Below are 20,151 nucleotides of genomic sequence, written 5' to 3' on the forward strand. Positions count from 1 at the left end.
TTTATCTCAGCTCCCTGAAGAAAATGGCTTTCCTGAAATACGATTAAATGTTATGCCCTCAGCTTTTAGAGAAATGTCTATTTGAACAGAGATTTTGTCTTTTGTTATTTCATGACCCTAACTGAAGAAATTTTACAATAAATTTGTCCTTGAATTCAGTGTCTGAAAGTTTGTCTCTTCAATCTAAATTATGCTCTTCTGGTCAGAAAATGAAAACTAAACACGCCAAGCAATCTCCCTTTGTGCCTTAGCTTCCTTGAGAATCAATTCAGTTCAGTGAATTTCTACTTTGGGGTGGTAATTACCTAGGCTCAAGCATCTTGTTATATACATCCCTCTACTGGTTTTCACTAGATTCTGTCATTGAATTGTGTTATATCATAATCCAATAAACTTTATAAGATTCTCAAAACCACTCTGGAAAAAAGCAAGTTATTAATCTCAGATTACTAAAATAAACATTGTTAAATAAATAATATAATGAAATAAACATTGTTAATAAAATACAATGCTAATGTGAATGTTAAAAAACCTAATGTTGATAAAATAAAATAAGCATCGTTTTGTGTGTATACATATTTCAATTAAAAGAGCAACCATTCTACTTTCAGTTAAAAAAATGGCAAGGGCAATTGCAGACATCATGATATCTTCCGAGAAAACTTTACAATTTTGGCAATGTTACTTCAAGGATAATGTGCAACAATTATACAATTCTTTGTATTATGGAGATGTATTCTAAAATATTCAGGAATTTTTCATAGACATTATAAATTAACAAACATGTATATATTTCCAATTTCTACGAGAAATTTGCCTACAAATAAAAAAGAGCTGAAGGAAATATGGAGAGGCAAAATATATAAATTTTGACTTCTTAAAGATATTGAGACTTAAATACTAACCATGATTTCTAGCAATATGCCTGGCATATGACCAATGATGAATTTGGTTTCTTACATTTTTTAAGGAAAAAAAGGAGAGAAATATAAAGAAAGGTAACATTTGTTGACTTTCCACTACCTGTGACATATTACAGTATCTCACTCCTCAGAATGATTCTACAAGGTAGTTATTATAACTCCCACTTCTATAATGACAAAATTGAGGGTTACGAAAGGGAGATTCTTCAGCTCTTGAGAGACCTCACCGAGATTCAAACTTGAGGCTACTGGACTCCAACATTTATAATCTTTCCCACCTGAATGCCCTTAAAAAGGCCTTGTAATCCTATTTGCTGAATTCTTATGTTACATAGTGAAATGGTAAATTGTATCACCCCCAAAAAGATTAAGACAAAATTTATGTGGTCAAAGGAGTTTGTTATCTTCTCTTTCAGAACAGGCTTGACAGGGATGGACAGTGTTCTCTTTCATGGGCAGGGGAGAGCTACGAAATGGGAGAATGAAAGATAAGGGCAAACAGAATACAGTTCTATAATTATACCAGGCAACTATAGGAATATTTGATTTTCTCTTTTGGTTTAATTGGACTGTTCAGTTTTGTTTTGTTTTGTTTTTTTAACTTTAAAAAAAGTAGTAAACTGACAAAACTCAATAACACATGCTAGTTCTTTAAAGCCAAAGCCATACTTTACAGAACTGAAGCCAAAATCGAAGCCATTCCTATGGAAAGACATAGGAACTGATTCTACATCAGTTGAAATTATCCAAAACTATTTAGATATGGATCTCTTTGAAAATTAGATGAAAACCATGGAAATCTGCTCATATTATGCACATATGCCATTTTTACAGATATTTCCACACAATTTTAAAGACTTTTTAGACACTCATCCAAGGACTCAGGTTAGGGCCACCAAATTAATGGCAGGGAGGTAAGTTACTGGTCATCATATGGAAAGTGTCCAGATTCTTTCTATCCAGTGTGGACCTTTTGATATTTCTGCCTTTGTGAACCAAATTCTCTGTTGGTTTTTTTTTTTTTTTTTTAAACCATTCCTTCTTTTACTCCATAAAATCCTTCAGGTTTGTTTTAAAGCTTTTGATGTAGCTTAGCTTTACTTCAAAGACAGCATCCCCAGATGCCAACTAGTCTTGTTACTCCAAAATTATGCAGGACTGTTCCTTGTCTCGTGGATACTGTAACGTAAGGCCCCTTACTTTAGAAAGCCCTAACCTCTGTTTCGGGCCTTCTTCATGAGTATCTCAGATCACAGCCATGGTCTATAACTGGGCTTATAGACCATGAATTTGTGAAAATTCTTGTCAGAGTGCAATTCTCATCAACTGCGTTAAACTATTCCTAGAATATTCTAACTCTTCTCCTGTTTCTTTTTCTTAACATTTGGTATTCTTTCAATAGTTCCAGTCAGAAGTAAAATAATAGACTGCCTGAAAAGAACGTGTGTGTGTGCGTGTGTGTGTGTGTGTGTTCCAATATAGGTTAATCGGAATCATAAGTCTTTAAATTAAAATCCAAAAAGAAAACGTATTATCTTGCCATTGTTCCAATTTACTTTAGAATGGATCTTCTCAGTATTATTTCTAAGGAGCTGCATCTCAGGTATTGTTTAAACACCCTATGCAACTTCCTACCTTATTTCAAGCCCCAGTGGCAATTCCTGAACATACCTTCTGTTCCGCTGTCATGGTTAGACTTTGCAGTCGGCCAGTCATATTCCCTAAACTCTTTTCAAAAGCTGCTACGAGGTGAGCCTGTGAACAAAACGGAAGGAACATATCTTAAATGTCAGAACCTTATGTGGATGGATGAAAACCCTTCTCTTTACAAAATGCTTAATTTCATTTTAAATACTATGACTGCCATGTCTGGCTTTCAGTGCTGACTCTCCATTAACACACACCTTCATCTATTATTTCTAAACCTCAGCTTAAAAATCAGTCTTTCAATCTTGACATTTAATGAGTTCAACTTCTGAAAGGGAATGCTATTTTGCAAATAAAAACACCTTCTAACTTGCACATCATGGAGGATTTGATACCCAAAATACTGGATAAAGTTCTGAGTTGCCAAGTTTTTAGACTCAAAGCCCAAGAGGAGGTCGCGGCAATACTCAATGGACGAATGTTCCTCATTCTTATACCTGCATGATGACCTTTGAAGACATTGTTAGCTCCTCTATTGAAATGATGCTCTCTTCCAAGTGCCGGAAATCTGCTGACAGCTATAACATTGTCGTTCCTCTTTTTCCACTAACAAAGAATTGAATCGAAAAGAGTTGTCTTCACTTTCCAAACTCTTTTCAATAAAAAGGGCTTTTATTCCTATTTTTTTCCCTTCCACTAAGGAAATGTAGGTAGGCCAGCTAGAAATAATATTCAGTTATATTTTATTTAAGTTTTTGTGGCTCTGGGGTTTTATTTTAAATCTCAGAGAATTATACATATTGCAGTACATAACCGTAACTCTTACGATTAAGAAGTATTTGAAAATCTTATTATAGTTCTAAAATAGGCCAGTTTCTATTGACATGCTATCATGCAACAGCTTGACCCACAGAATATTATGCACGAAGAGATACGTCAACCTCTCACTGTGGCTTGATGTAGAACCACAGGTATGTTCTCCAATTTTATCGCATCCATAAAAAGATACAAGTACAGAATGTTTTACAACCTACATCTATAATAAACTATGTGTGGGGGAAAATTTGCCAAAAGATTATTTTTTTGAGAGAAGGGAGTGAGAGGCTGCAATTAAAATAAATCGCCTTGTAACTCTAGCAGAGCTGAAAGGCTGAGGTACCTATTATCAAGTGGATCACAGGAGTCCTAAGAATTAGGGCGCTAGAAGTTTATTTCATTATTAGTAACAGCCAGAAGTTTATTCCATTATTGGTAACAGCTAGAATGTACAAGTCCCTTCCATTAGCATCATGATACAAAGGTGTCTTTGTTCCTAGCTCTGAGCTCATCCTGGGATGCCTTTGTTTTCCTGACACTATAATATAGAGAAAGATGATTTATAGAAGATGCTATTAATCTCCAGTCCATCAGTAAGTAAAGTTCTATTCTTTCCCACCTAGTTACAAAACAGAAACAGACTCACAGACATAGAGAACAGACTTGTGGTTGCCAAGGGGGAGGGGAGTGGGGGAGGGCAGGACTAGGAGTTTGGGGTTAGCAGATGCAAACTACTATATATAGGATGGATAAAAAACAAGGTCCTATTGTATAGCACAGGGAACTGTTCAATATCCTGTGATCAACCATAATGGGAAAGAATATAAAAAAAGAATTTCTATATAACTGAGTCACTTTGCTGTACAGCAGAGATTGGCACAGCACTGCAAATCAACTCTACTTCAATAAAAAAATTCTTTTAAATAACCAAAAAAAGCCTCTATTCTTTTCCACTCCCTTCTCCCTCTTTCCTCCTTTCCCTCTCTCTCAGACACACACATACTCGCGACCTTGAGAACTGTACTCCAAGGTTTGTTAGCAGGTTTAATCAGATAAATAACACTCTTTTAAAAAAACAAATAGTATCTAATAGTTCAAAACCTTTCCAGTGACAAGGAATGTCATTACATCAGAATTAGTACCCTCAGAAATTAGCATAAGGTTATGTCCCACTTTCTCTTATACTTAACCTTCACACTATGTTAAAGGTGAACAAAATGAAAATGTACAGCTCACTGGTTCATCGTCGCGAATATTCATGCACTCAGCAGCCAAGTCAAGAAAGAGGATTTGAAGACCCTGGAAGTCCTCCCTTGCCCCTTCCTCATCTCTGTCCCCTCTCCCTTCCGAAAAGATAACCACTAGAGTGACCTGTGTTATCATTACTTTCTTGCTTCCCTATATAGTTTGGCCACCTAAGCTTGCATCCCTAAACACTATGTTTTAGCTTGGCCTATTTTTAAAACTATCCGAGTGGAATCACATGGCATGATTTTCTTGGTGACAGTTTTCTTTTGCTTAACATTGTATTTTGAGATTCATCCATGTGGTGTGCAGCAGGAGTTAGAATTTGCTGTAAAGCACTGCTCTGTGTGATTTATAACTTATTTGTCCATGATGACCATTAGTGCTGATTCCAGTTTAGACTGTTAAAAATAATCCTGCTATGAAGATAAAGTGGGTTACTAAATTCTAAAGCTAAGATTGCTTGTTTTCCTCTAAAATAGAAGAACTTTGTTAATATTCACTACAAGAAATGCAAGACTACATAACATTGAAAAGTTTCAATTCTCCCAAACAACTGTAAGGTTTAATTGTTGGACAATGAGTCCTTGAATGTATATACTTGTAGAAAATTGCTTCATTTTACCAGCTGTGCGTATTTTATCAGTTTAATAGGAATTAAAAATATGACAAAGAAAGCAGGACTGTGAAGAACAGGCTGCACAAATATATTGCTTGTATTTGGTATCTATGAGTAAATATAAAATGTTCACCATTAGAAGGTCAGTTTTCAATCTTTGGAAAATTGCTCTTCATTAATTATTTACAAGAACATATATAACTAGTTACAAAAGAACATTTTAATTTGAGTCACATTGTTCTCCGTGAAAAGTTTGTTAAAAGTATGATTGTGAAATGCTGCTTTAAGTTTATGTCCCCTTAACTTAGCTTATCATAATAGCTTTGTTACTTTGAAGTTAATAAAAGGGCAACTTTCGCACCAATTGGATTCATGGAAAGGCACTACAATAGGTAAAATAAAGGAAGGCATTTATACCAGTGATAATCTTTGTCACCTTACTGGAGAAAAAAATGGAATGTAAGACTGATTAAACTATAGGAAAATATATCTTGTCTAAAAACTTTGTAAAATGATAACTTTAAAAGAACTGTGGATTTTTAGGGGGACTGTTAATCATAGTTTACATGGTTCTGACTTTTGTCTTAGCAGCTGCATAATTTTCAAGCCACAGTAAAGTTGTATCAATATGTTGATGAATATTCCCTACTTGTGTTAGGTGAAGTCTGTGAAGGTAGTAAAATAGACAAGACTGAATACTAGTTAAGGGAAAATATTTTTAGTACATATTGTCTTTAGTTTTGGAATCACATAACATAATCTGAATAGACATGTAAAAAACTGTGGTACTAAAAAATAAGATGGAATATCATTATGAAAAATGCCTGCATTGCATTTGTTCATTCAGAATTCAGTGACAGCCCATCAACCAAATAAAACATACTCTTTACATAGATGTATATGGGGATAGACAGACAGATTAGATAGACAGAGAGAAATAGATGACTTTACATTTGAAATTCAATAGTTAGATGAACTGAAAATGACTCTGAAACTATCATAAATAAGATTTCATATTTCTTTTACTGTATAAAATTGTCCCTTCAGTGTCTGTCATTGTTAATTATGTGCAAAATAGTTTTCCCTTAAAGGAGATGCAGAAAAACAAAAGTAACTGCCAGACTATATAAAAATATTAAATAGAGCAAAGATATAGGACACAATCCCAAGGAAAATAACACCTGAGAGATCTATGGTTAGAAGACTTCTGCACTGAAAGGCAAAAAAACAAAACACACAAAAAACAAAATAAACTTTTTTTGGTTACACATTCATTCAGCGATATTTTTGAAAAGTGGTAGCAATAACTAGCCTTAGTGCCCATTTCCAGATTACCTAAGGGCTGAGATTTGTAAGAAATACATTAAATGCATCCCACCTGGCTTGGCAGCATGAAGGTATGGGTGAGAGGCCAGGGGGCACCTGGCTTACTGTCTGATGTGACCATACATTCCCGGGGGCCTTGGACTGTGGGGCTCCTGTTCTCTTCCTGTTTGTTGGTGGGGTATTGATTCAAAGAAGGCCAGGCAATAGCGCTGGCCAACATACCCTCTCTCCTTTCTCCAGACATCCTAGTGGACACAGCTCTATAAAGAGGCTTCCCAGGCTTTCTGCAGCTCTGCTCAGAGAACTTCACAAGGGGAGGGAAAGGCTCAGCGTACCTTCTACTGAATGGAGGTCATATTCTGTCAGGCAAACGAGAGGTGAGCTGACTGAATAACTTTCTGACTTACCACTGCCCCTTTTAACAAAGGGGGAGAAAAAGCAGAGAAACAGATGTTTCAAATTTAAATATTAAAACACAGATTATTGTCTGGACTCCATAAAAATATAATCATGCTGCCAGGTCCAGACATGTGACACATCAATTACAAAAAGAAAAAAAACCCCAAAAGCCCAAATTAAGGAAAACCAATTAAGTCCTGATAGAATTATTCATATATTGAGTAAAACTGAATAGCTGGATCTTAAAATAATTACTAAATAAATGATAATAATAACAGTTAATGATATTTTCTACAGAACCAAACATTGTAGTTTGTCTTTATAAATCATGGCTATTACACTTCTATACAACAATGGTCATTGTAGTGATCCCATTTCACCAAAAAGTAAAAAGTTTACTCGTGGTCTGAATAAAATAATAAATAAAAGGCATATCTTTACCTCCAAACAGGAAATGTACAAGATTAAAAAAAATTTTTCACTTACATTGAAGAAACTCGACAGAAAAATTTTTCAGTCTTATAATTAATTTCATTTCTGTACAAGTATATTAAAATATATGCATATATTACATACATCAACAGATGTTAACTCAGAGGCAATGACGTGAAACACACTCTGAATGAAATTTAAATGCAGTATTTCTTAGAACTGAGAAACCAAGTGTTTTCTCAAGTAAATCCTTTGATGACATAATGGTGCACTGAATCTAAAGTGACATTTTAAACTAAGTGCTAAAGAGAATGAGTTCAAGATGGTTTGCGCCTTATAAATAATTCAAATTTCTGAATGTGTAAAGGAGATTATATCCTTAAAGATACAAAGGAACATAAATATACAAGACTCCATCCCTAGTAATTATAATGATACTATTAAATGTTTAAAATAGGACTGACCTTAAAATTATTTTATAAACATTTATACAGGCATCCTCCTACACAAGTTCTTAGTTACTGCAATAGTTTTAAAGTAAATTTTGATAAACTGCTTTGTAAAAGAATAGAAGATAATATATATCTTCATTACCTGAATCTTCTGACTTTTATCTTTTGACAGTTTCAGCAATACATTTATCTGATGGTAAAAAGCTATAACAATCCATATCACCACCAAATAAAAAAAGCACTAAATGGTGAAATAAGATTCAAATTCCCAAGAAATTAAAAACTAGACATCACTTTAAAAAATTTTAAATTAAATTTAATTTAAAAAATTTGTGATAGATCTTTAGGTGTTTAATTTTTAAACTTGAAATAATTACAGATTCGCAAGAAGTTTCAAAGAGAGTACAGAGAGGACTCTTGTACCCCTTTATTCAGTTTGCCTCAATAGTTACATTTTATAAAATTATAGTATAATATCAAAACCAGAAATTCATTATTGGTACACATATGAAGATTCACACATGTAAATAACCACCTTTCATCACCACAAAGCTCTTCCTATTGCTACCCTTTTAGTTACACCCACTCTCAGGAGAGAGGTGACCACCTTCCTTAAACCCTGGCAACCACTAAGTTGTTCTTCATTTCTATAATTTTGTCATTTGAGAATGTTGAATAAATGGAATTATATAGTATGCGACCTTTTAAAATTGGTCTTTTTTTCACTAAGCTTAATGCATTTGAGATCCATCCAAGTTGCTGTGTGTATTAATAGTTATTTAATTTTACTGCTGAGTGGCAGTCCATGGTATGGATGTATCTATCGGAGTTTGTTTATCCATGGACCTATTAAGAGACATTTTGGTTGTTTCCAATTTTTGCACTATTAAAAAATAAAGCTGCTATGTACAGGTTTCTGTGTGGGTCTGAGGTGATTTGAGAATATTTCTAAAATGCATTATGAAGTAAAAAAAAAAAAAGAAGAAGAAGAACATACCAAATAGCATATATATTAAGCTCCCATCCATGCGCAAAATGTACTACTAATGATAACAAAGATGTGGACAGGGAAGGCTGGAGATAGTTGGATAGTTTTTCCAAGACTAGCACTTTTTAAACAAATGTATCAATTTGGCACCGATTTTTCTAATTTTATGTTTCTCACTTTTTTTTCTTTATCACCCCCTAGAGAGACATTATAGATTTTTTTTTTTTCCTAATTGTCCCCTTCCTCCATGGCCATTTTAATATCACAGATATGCTGGATACCTGTTTATGTACTCTGTATATATCTGTGCTTTATGCATAAGAAGAGAACTTTAAAAAGAAAAGAGTACTTTTTTTTCCCACCATAAGAAACACTATTCATTCTTTGACGATCATATCAATGCCCAGCTGAGAATACATAGTCCATAGTCGTGAAAACACAACAGTGAAAATAGTGTGGCATGCGTGACTTGAGAGAAGTGGCAGATAGCCAATGGCTGACATCTCTGTAAAATGTTTGGTACCTTTCCAAACAATGGCATTGAGTTGTCCCCCAGGACTGTCCTCCTATGTTAGAACTTGGCTCCTTCTGTGTGTATGTGTATAAGCCTTTGCAAATGTGTTCTGTATATATGTATTCAGGGGTATACAGAAGAACAATGTTGAAAGGAAACACAAGAAATCAATAACCAAGAATGGGAATGGGAATCTCAGAGGGAAAAACGAATATATATCTTTTATTAAACACTTCTTTTAATTTCAGTTTTTCTTTTTAATACAAAATACACGTACATTTGTCACTTGGTATCTGTGGGAGATTGGTTCCAGGACCAAAATCCATGGATGCTCAAGTCCCATAGTTGGCCCTCTGCATCTGTGAGTTCCACATCCAGGGGTTCAACCAACCATGGATTGTGTATGGTTGACCCTTAAACAACACGGGTTTGAACTACACGGGTCCAGTTATATGCAGATATTTAGAAATGTGTGGATCCACTTACATGCAGATTTTTAAAATATCCATGCATAAGTGGACCTGCACAGTTCAAACACGTGTTGTTCAAGGGTCAACCGTATTACTTTTTAAATGGAGACAGTATAAACAATATTGGGTAAAAGCCCAAATTCCATTATGTATAGCAGCTGTTTATTAATCCAACAACTGATATATAAGTCCATGCAAGAGACATTTACAAAATAAAACAAAACTCTGAGTAATCGTTCAAGACATTTATGTCTTTACTATCCAGAGCATAGGGCCTGTCATTGAGCCTTCCTCATTGCAGACAAACACAACCCAGTGTGTTCCGGCTTTTACACTGCAATATGTCCTCTGGGTACAAATTCAGGGATCTAGACAAGAGTGCTTTATACTACTATACATATAGCCTGTAGTATAAAATTTACAGTGGCTTCTGAACTATTAAAGAATTATTCTTAGACAAAAAATATGGGTTAAATAATACTGTTCTCTTCCAGTATTGTCTAAACAGTTCTCTAAAACCTGCTATTATTTTAAGAATCCCCTGACAACATCTATAAAAAATAAATATAGCCAATCCCAAATTCATTTGATTCTCCCAAAGTTAAAAAGATAAAGTTAATTCAAAAACAGTGCTAAAATGAATGCATTGTGAGTGAAATGATTTACTTATATACTGTGGAAGGTACTGGATTGGCCAAAAAATTCGTTTGGGTTATTGATGGTACGGAAAAACCCAAACAAACTTTTTGCCAACCCAATATATTACACAATAACTTTTATTCTTAAAATATCTCTTATTTAGGGCTTCCCTGGTGGCGCAGTGATTGGGGGTCCGCCTGCCGATGCAGGGGACACGGGTTCGTGCACCGGTCCGGGAAGATCCCACATGCCGCGGAGCGGCTGGGCCCGTGAGCCATGGCCGCTGAGCCTGCGCGTCCGGAGCCTGTGCTCCGCAACGGGAGAGGCCGCAACAGTGAGAGGCCCGCGTACCGAAAAAAAAAAAAAATCTCTTATTTAAATCATACCCAGTGAGCCCACATTTGCTCACTCTTGCTGTGTTAAGCTTTGCTGAGCAGATGGAAGAACTCCACGAAGAGCAGAGTGGTGAGGCAGGAACAGGCCCAAAGCCACCCGGTGGAAGTGAGCAGACTGATGTTGAGTGAAGGTGTCAGGACATATGGCAAAATAGCGGGAGCTTCCTCACCCCTCACTGCTGCTTCTAACACTGTTGTTCCCTAGGGTCAGGCACAATGCCACATGTTCGCCTTTATTTCTGCTCCTACTCTGAGTATACTCCAGGCACACTGAAGGATCTTCAGTAAATGTTAATATAACTGATGGTTTTTGCCATCATCATTTTTTGCGATCCTCAGCTGCTTTAACTGCTATAAGGAGGCTACCAAGGTTTTTGAGAGAACTCTAGCTCATTTATAATACAGCTAAGGAACCCACATTTAGAGAATTAACCGGCTGCTTAACTAATTGTCCAATAAATTGTGCTGAAGGAGACAGGGCACAAGAATTTTTTATACTCCACAGTTAATCACTGTCAACCCCTCATTGTCTTGGAGCTGAAGAAAGTCTTACGTATGTGGGGCTGGGCGTTGGTAACAATGAGAAATAAGAAAAGAAATAAGACTTGTAGCTTTTACTAATGTTTCCAACTTTACATGAAACAAAAAGCCACTTTAACCACATTGTGATTCCTCATCAATGTGGATTTACGTTTGATTACCCAGCGTGCAGGAAAGTCCCACTATTTAGTGACCTAAAGTCTGTATAATTTTGGACATTTAAAGTTAGTGAGTCTGTTACTAAAATTATTCCATTTACTATATAAACATCTGTTTTAATATATCAAAAAAAATCAAAAGTGACTTACATTTGCTGAAAGTTGAGAAGTGAGAGTGGCAACTTTTTCTTGTGATGCAACAAGCTCTCTCCGTAGTTTATGGATTTGCTGAATGTAATTTTAAAAAAAATCAAATCAATACGCTAGTAGATTTTAACTTAAAACTAAGAATTCAATCCAAAAAAGCCAATACTATAATTAGCTCATCCTACCCCCAGTAAATATACATATATATTTTTTCTGGGTCTTTTTATTTTTCTATCCATTTTTTTGTACGTTTATTTTTATTTCCTATACTTTGGCAACTTCTCAGAAGCTGTAGAATATCCTGCAGTCACTGAAAGTTGGCTCCAATTCAACATTTAATGATTCCATATTTGAAAATAATTTTATTGGCTGGAGTTTTAATTCCTAACACTTAGAGAAGCCTTCCCAAGTCTTTGTTATAATGCCCTTTTTTCAGTGAGTTACTATGAGCTCTGGGCAGAAATGCTGCTACAGATTATCCATAGTTTCAAAAAAGGGGAAAAATCAGTAATACTGTAAAAACGGCTAGATAAACCACCAACATAAATATGCTAAAATGTTTTCCTGTTTGGTTAGGTCCACACTCAAATAAAAGTGAACCAGAAAAAGATGAGAGTATATATCATACTTAAAATTTTAATTTAAGCACTTTCCACAGTTTAATCTGCATGTTTCATGTTTCCGTGAAATATAGACAGTGATTAGTAAGGTTAAGATATTCATAAGCAATTGAGACTAAGTCTACAAGTATACTTCTGGTCTCAAGGGATTTTAGTTACTTAGGTGCCAAACATTCTACTCTGATGATTCTCATTTCTTCAAAAACAAGTCTTCTATTGTTGTAGTTAAACTTTCAAAACACTACCTTAGTTTGAAAGAGCATTCTTGACACAGTTCATTAACTGTCTTTTTTTTTTTTTTTTCCTACCCATTAGATTTTTGTGGAGAAGAAATGGTGGCAAATACTGAAAAGACTCTAAAAAAGAACTAAACTTTAAACTGGAATTAGAGACAGGGGACATTTACATAATTTTAGTAAATGTGATTCCATTTGACTCCTGTCCTTTAAAAAAAGAGATACACCCAGACCCAAAGAGCATTTGAGCTGCATTCAAATGATGACCGCAAATGGTTCCAGAAAGCAGAGAACATCTATTTTATTCTTAAAACAATACAAATTCAAAGAGCTTTCTCAAATTAATAGTCTCTATTACATGATCAGATTTCCTTTAAAATAGAATCTAGGAAAACTTAAAGTAATATAAATCATTAAAAAAGAACCATAACCTACTATGGGGCATAAATAATTAAAGGGGAGGCGGATAACTACTAATATGACAAACAGATGTGGTATTTCTATGCCTTAGTAGCTATACATATTGCGGTCAGTGGTCGATTGCCATGTTCGTGAGATGTAAATAGTTTAGGTTTTTCAAAACCGTATTTACTCTTTGGTCTAGCAATTATAAAGATAAAATTGATATAATTTATACTTTTTCAATTTTTTAAAAATACAGCACAAATTTTACTTTAAAAGTCTAATAAAATAAAACTTCAAAGGGCAGAATTCCTTTGCATAGGCTGTTACCAATGCATTTTTCCTTGCTCATGGTAAAACCAATCAAATAGTCATTAGCACACCTTGAATAAAGGCCTAATTAAAGTCTCCCTGCTCTCCTTGGCCAGGACAGCTCTTATACAAAGGGAAAGAAAAATAATGTTCTCTCCAGGCTGCAATCTGATTTGTACGTGATTGCAATGAAATATTTGTGAAATGTACGTGATTAGAACAATATACTACACTATACATCAAGTGATTAGAAGAAGCAAAGTCCTGGCACCAAACAGTAGATGGGCTGGGATACTGGTAAATTGTGTTGTGGCGGCCTAGTGCCTCAAATTCAATACTTGCCTTAATCCTATTCACTTAGTCTAACAGGCAGTGGGGGAAGAGACTATAATAGACCACACATTCATTCATTCATCCATCAAAGATTTGTAAGTGCTAGAGACAGCTTATTAGATGTTGATTTAAGACTCCAAGCTAGAACATGAGAAAAGAGTTTGCTTCTAAAAACTTCGTTACATTTTCTTTTAAGAGGAAATATCTAAGACCATTTATCACTAGCTGGGTCACTTCTATTAGCAGTGTTGGAGAGTTATGGGTTGTATCATAGAGCCCTCTAGTGGTCGAAACACTCATTTCATCATAAATGTAAACGAAAGCAGTCAAATGTAAAAATACTACAAGGTTTTTACCTCTGAATGAGCCTTTTCTTCAGCCTGTAAAAGAAAAAAAAGGAAAAAGAATTTAACTATAAATAATTAGTGTCAATTCATTCTACAAGTATAAAAGAATAAAATAATTATACTGTGTATTTAAAATGTTATTTTGGTCTAACATAAGAACATGGTAAAATATGATATTATTAAATTAAAACAGTAAAAACAGGAACCTTTAGGACTGCAAATGAATATTTCGTTATATATAAACCTAATGGTATTTTAAAAATATCAGTTATTTGATTTATGGATATGTACTATGTCTTGAAAGCAAAGGATAGAATTAAAAAATGGTGTTACCCTAAGATCCAGACCATAAACAAAAGAAGGTATAAAATTATACTTTAAAAAATATGAGTGCAGAAAAAAATAATAGAGTAGATCTTTTTTTCATACAGATTTTAGGAAATTTATACTCTGAAATCACAGAGATTTTTAGCCAAGACCTAGGAGTCGGAAATTTATTCTGTGATATATAGATCATAAAGAATGCCAAATAAGACTAGAGGAAAAATATTGACAACCACAGAAAATCTGCTGATTAGTTTCTATTTTATTTGCTTTTCTTAATGATCATTAAATAAGTTTATTGGGCTCCAAGTCAGCAAAACATTAAAACCCCCAGTGGTAAGGCAGTGATAAAAGTGGCTGACAAACATTGGCTCCACAGATAATGGAAATGAGCACTGCTGCAGGACCTTGAGGGGTGTTTTGGCCTCAGCTGTAGAAAACTCCTAGCTCTGTTTTTCTTCTTCATGTTGGGCTGCAAAATGCCAGAAAATGAATTATGTGCGCCATTGTATTTGGGAAGCTCCCTCATTCTGGAAAAAGCTGGAGAATGCATAATATTGCTGAACGTTACAAGTCTGTTCATTGCCTTGAGCAGATCCAAAGCTGAAAAACAATCTCCTACCTCCTATCTCTCCTTTCGAGACATTTCCTGATTAATTGACACAGAAGTACCTAAACCATTTTTTATCTCTTCTTTTCCTCCAGAAAACATAAACTAAAACAAAGTAAAATAACCCTCAGGATATTTTTTATGCATAAGCATCTCTTTTAAACTGGATTTTTTTTCTATCTTATATTTTCTTTATTCCTAAAAAATATGTACAGTTATTAATATAGTGGTTAAATGAAGAGTGGTTAACTAGTAGAATCCTAATAGCCTTTATAAGAAAACTGTTTTAAAAACAAATTCTGACATAAAGATTTAATGTTTTATATCTCAACTTTTTAAAGTGAAGATTCAATATTTTTAAGTTATAATAATTTCAATGTTTCATATAAAGTTTGATTTTTGAATCAGACAGAATGAAGGAATTTTAAGATAAAAATTTCATGGATCAAAAGCTGGAGGTTGTTTGCCTTGAGACATACGGCATGATTAACTTTGACTATTTGGTTTCCCTGGTATTTTGCATATTTACTGCCAGTTTATTCTGTCCAAATCCTGCTTCTAGGCTTGCTAGGATTATACAGAACTGATACTCAGTAAGTAACTTGCATATTGAAAAGAGCATTGTATGCTATTTAAAAAAAATAGTCAAGAAAGACAGTCATCGCATTTTTTCATTAAAAAAGCCCTGAATAAGTTACACTAGTTACATGCATAACCATCACATATTAATTCTATATATACTGTACAGAATGACTTTCTCTTTGCTGACTTTTCAGAACTAACTTTTTCTTTAATCTTTGCCTTCTTTCATATCCTGTGGTTAGCAACACTGGGTAGGTGTTACCATAAAGTTGAAGCAATGAGCCAGAATATTAATATTTCTTTCAGCGGGTTAGGCATGGATTGATGACATTATGATGGAATATGATTACTTGCCATTTTTAAATGATGGTTTTGAAGCTGGCCCAATGTCCTCAAGGGTGGTAAACAATATAAAACACCTTGCCTAAATAAAAATATATTAGATGATTCTTTATTCTGTAAGCCATTACTTGGCCATTCATTCATCCTTTCAAATTTACTAATCAAAAAATGTTTACTTTAGTATTAGCTATGTGTTAGGAAATATGCTGAAGGGCGCCACAATGAACTAACTAAGCCCTCGCTCACTCTTATTAAATCAATACAAATTAGATTCCAAGTACAAAACGGGTTCAATACAATTTTTAATATACAGCCACTCAGAAAACACCTATTGCAAGGATCAAAATTTTAAATGTTTAACAGGACTAGACATACAAAGAATAAAAAGAGCCCTGGGTATTAAAAAAAAAATTACACAGCCTTCCTAGGTTATCTGTTTTCCCCACTTTTCATATAGATATGGATACTGAGGAGTATTTCTTTCCTGCAATAAATGCAACAGCACAGTAATAACTAACAGTGCAAACTCAGCTTCAGTGTCAGGAAGAGAATTGGTGGAGGCTGGGTCTTGCCTGAATTCACACGCCAACATCGAAAAGGGGCGATGCTGTAAACCTGGAGGAATCTCATTTCCGTGTTGCTAGATATTCCGATTACTTTCAAAAGGAACTGAGAAATTTGAATTTTTAGGTAAAACTCCATATTTTTTCAGTGTTGGCTTAGATTTAAAAACAAACATACAAACTCAAAGCTTGCCAAAGGTAACAGCTTGGCAGGTCAGATTGGCTCTGTGATTTCCAACCAGTGTGTAATCTCCCTGGATCTTTCTGCTCAAAAATTCTGTAAGATGATTTACTCAGCTTTATAACAAGGTACTTTGGAAAATTTTACCAAATAATAATTGGTAGAGACTTCAAGAGTTATATGTGAAGAAATAATCCTTTCAATTGGATTTATTATATTGTAATTTGACAGGTAAATGTTCTTTACAACAAGTCATCTTTGTTAGTTTAATTTTTTTTTTTTTTTTTTTTGCGGTACGCAGGCCTCTCACTGCTGTTGGCCTCTCCTGTTGGCGGAGCACAGGCTCCAGGCGCGCAGGCCCAGCGGCCATGGCTCACGGGCCCAGCCGCTCCGCGGCATGTGGGATTTTCTGGACTGGGGCACAAACCCGTGTCCCCTGCATCGGCAGGCGGACTCCCAACCACTGCGCCACCAGGGAAGCCCTAGTTTAATATTTTTAATCAAAACACATAATTCTATAAGTTGCATAAATGATGGTGTTAAAGACTGTTTATATTTATGGTTAGGAAGAGCAGTATATTGCCTCATAATAGCAAAGAGTGTCTAATAGTCCTTTAAAAAAAATAATAATCTTTTTCCCCTAAACACTTTAATTTTTTTTTTTTTCCACACCGCGTGGCTTGCGGGATTTTAGTTCCCCAACCAGGGACTGAACCCAGGCCTCTGGCGGTGGAAGTGCGGAGTCCTAACCACTGGACCGCCGGCAAGTTCCCTAATTATTTTATGAAGGGATATCATGCACAACTGTGTTGCTTGCACATGGCATAACTTCAAAAGGTGCAAATCACAAAGACTATGATATAAATGGTGCTCCCATGCAGTTTATAATTTTCTGTAATTTATGGTATGTAATGAACCTTATCTTCTCTAACTATTGCAGAAATCCCTTGGGGCAGATGGGCTAGATCTGGCTGCTGTTTGCCAACTTCACGTTGCAGGTACAGTCCAAAGAAATTTAGCAACTTGCCTGATGTCACACAATAACTCCTGATAGAGTCAGGCAAAAATGTAAATCAACTGATCCTTTGTCCTGAGTCCTTAAGGAGGCATGAAGAAAAATGATAAATTGACTTTTCACTTCATAGTTTGAAAAGCACTTTCACAGATATCTTTTCATTGCCAATTAACTATCAGTGCATGATAATGGGGGACTGGAGACAGAAATGACTCCTCTATCACCTGTGATTTTTCTCTTTATTACTCCTCCATATATGCGTTTATTTTAATTGTCTTACTACAGGCTGTCAGTTCAATTATATAATTTCTGTCATTTCCAACAGAACTATTTAAATTTCTTAATTTCCTAATAATATCACCTTCTCATGTGATTTGATCACCTAATCCATTCTTTTCACACTTAACATGAGGGTCTATTTCATCACATAAATATGTGTGTATAGTTTCTTTATTTTCATCTCTGTGCCTATTTCATATTGTACTCTTAATACTTCTCATTTATACTTTCTAATTTAACCCTATTATTTTGACATCTGCTCCTATAAATCTATAATTTTTTAAATGTATCTCCTTTGTTCCCTGTAAACCTGTAATATCTAGTATAGCAGCCACAAGGCACGTGTCTATATAAAATCAAATTACTTAAAATAAAAGATGCACTTCCTTTGTCATACCACACACAATTCAAATACTCAATAGCCACATGTGACTAGTGGTTACTGTATAATCTAGTACAGGTATAGAATAATTTTATTATCACAGAAAGGTCTATTAGACTCTTGTATACTAATTAGCCATCTGTTTTTCCTCAACCCATGCTCTTTTTCTTCTTGAGTTTTTCTCAGGCTTCATGAAGGTAGTTTCTTATCCAAATATTGTTTTTTATATATTTAAAATATGACTATAATGATGCTGCATCTTTTAATGTTATATAGAGACTTCAATTGCAAGGGTTTAAGTCAGAATATATCTCCCGTCAAGCAGTGGCATTGGCCCAATGGGAGGAACATGACATATTTCTTTGTGTTTTTTCCGATACATTTTTACATTTCTCACTTCTTTATCCGTTTGCCTAAAACAGCAGATGTACCTAAACACTAACAGTGATTTCATTATTCATAGAATCGATTGGCAATGTTAATCATTAAAAGGAGAAATGATAAGAAAAATATTGCCTCTGCTAATGATAGTCTGATCTTGAGTAACACTTTAAAGCAATAAATATAAAAAGAGGGCCATAACATTTGAACTTAATGAAAACGAATGAAAAAATTAGTATTGCCCTTAATGCTTAATTATTCAGTGACAGCTGAGGCCTTGAACTTTTCATGAACCTTTCGATACAGGATTAGGGATTATTCATAGTGCTCAAGACTCAGTGAGATTCATCAACTAAAATATACCCTGCTCTAACCTAGGATGAAGGAAACTTTTCGTAAAACGTAACTGCCTGTAGACTTTTTGAAAATGATGAAATTTTAATAAGTGGACAGAAGACTCATCTTGGCAAAAACAAAATACAATTTCACACATTGGGAAAATACGCTGATACACTGGCATTCCTCTCTTAAGAAATGAAGTTTCTAAAATCACACTCTTTCAGAAGATACAGTTTAAAAAGTCACCAAGCCTTTTACGCTTTTACCCATAAGTTCTCAAAAAATGAACTTATGAAAGAAAATGGAGAAGATACCATAGAACAATTACCAGTCATGGCTCAGGGAACCGAACAAGGAAAAGTAGTCAGTATTATAAGATTATGGTGGATCATCATACATGGTTTCAGGGATTCCGAGTCATAGCCCATCGGGTTTTATGAGATTCAGTTTTCTATCCGCTCATTGATTACAATGAGTACATAAAAGTCAAGTGGAAGCACATACAAATGAGCCATAGAAGGGCTGGGAGAGCACCCACCACCTTATCAGTATGCAGGAGCTTAGAGTATACCCTTATTTAATTGCGCGGCTTCTGTGTAAATGCCAACCTATTTAACCATTTGTGTGCTTGGCAAAGGCAAAAGCGTTTTCTTAACAGTCAACACTTACCGTAGAGTAAAGGGAAGAAGTGCTGGAGACCAGTGATAATGAAGAGCCATGAACTGAAGAAAGCAAAAAAGAACAAGAGGTGAAGTAATGAAGTCTGCTCAGAACCACCAGACCTTTACTGAAGAGTGAAGAATAGGTGATTAAGGAAATAAAAATAACATAAGAATCTGAGAACAAGTCTGCTGTCATTTTTTAGAGATCGAAAATGTTGAGCCATGGAAAGGTCCCTAAAGTACCTCCTCCACCACATTACAGAGAAGAACTGACAAGTGCAAGCCCTTCTAGCATGCTTTGCACGTATTGAAAACTAGAGTAAACTCCCACATAATAAATAATCCGAAAATCGTGGACACCTAAAGTTGCCATGAAAGTTTAAACTTTAAAAAAACTTTATGTATTTTATTTAATTTCATTTTTATACAACAAAGATCCATTTTCAATTTTTTTCTCCATAAACTTTCAGGGAAACAAGCTCTTCCAACATTATCTGTGATGAGCTGATTATACCCATTCTAATGGAGAAG

At 34.8% G+C, this 20,151-nt stretch overlaps 1 protein-coding gene across 2 annotated transcripts in view; it reads right to left on the reverse strand.

Annotated features, from left to right (window-relative positions):
• Positions 1-20,151, reverse strand: part of NAV3 (neuron navigator 3) — a 361,382-nt gene that overhangs the window by 50,520 nt on the left and 290,711 nt on the right. For both annotated transcript variants that reach the window (XM_065887341.1, XM_065887340.1), the window contains exons 20-23: positions 19,628-19,680; positions 13,970-13,993; positions 11,714-11,791; positions 2,595-2,678 (exon numbers count right to left, since the gene is read on the reverse strand). In XM_065887341.1, the coding sequence (XP_065743413.1) occupies positions 2,595-2,678; positions 11,714-11,791; positions 13,970-13,993; positions 19,628-19,680 (239 nt within the window). The remainder of the gene's footprint in view (positions 1-2,594; positions 2,679-11,713; positions 11,792-13,969; positions 13,994-19,627; positions 19,681-20,151) is intronic.

The sequence above is a fragment of the Phocoena phocoena genome, chromosome 11, assembly GCF_963924675.1.
Source record: "Phocoena phocoena chromosome 11, mPhoPho1.1, whole genome shotgun sequence".
Lineage (NCBI taxonomy): Eukaryota > Metazoa > Chordata > Mammalia > Artiodactyla > Phocoenidae > Phocoena > Phocoena phocoena.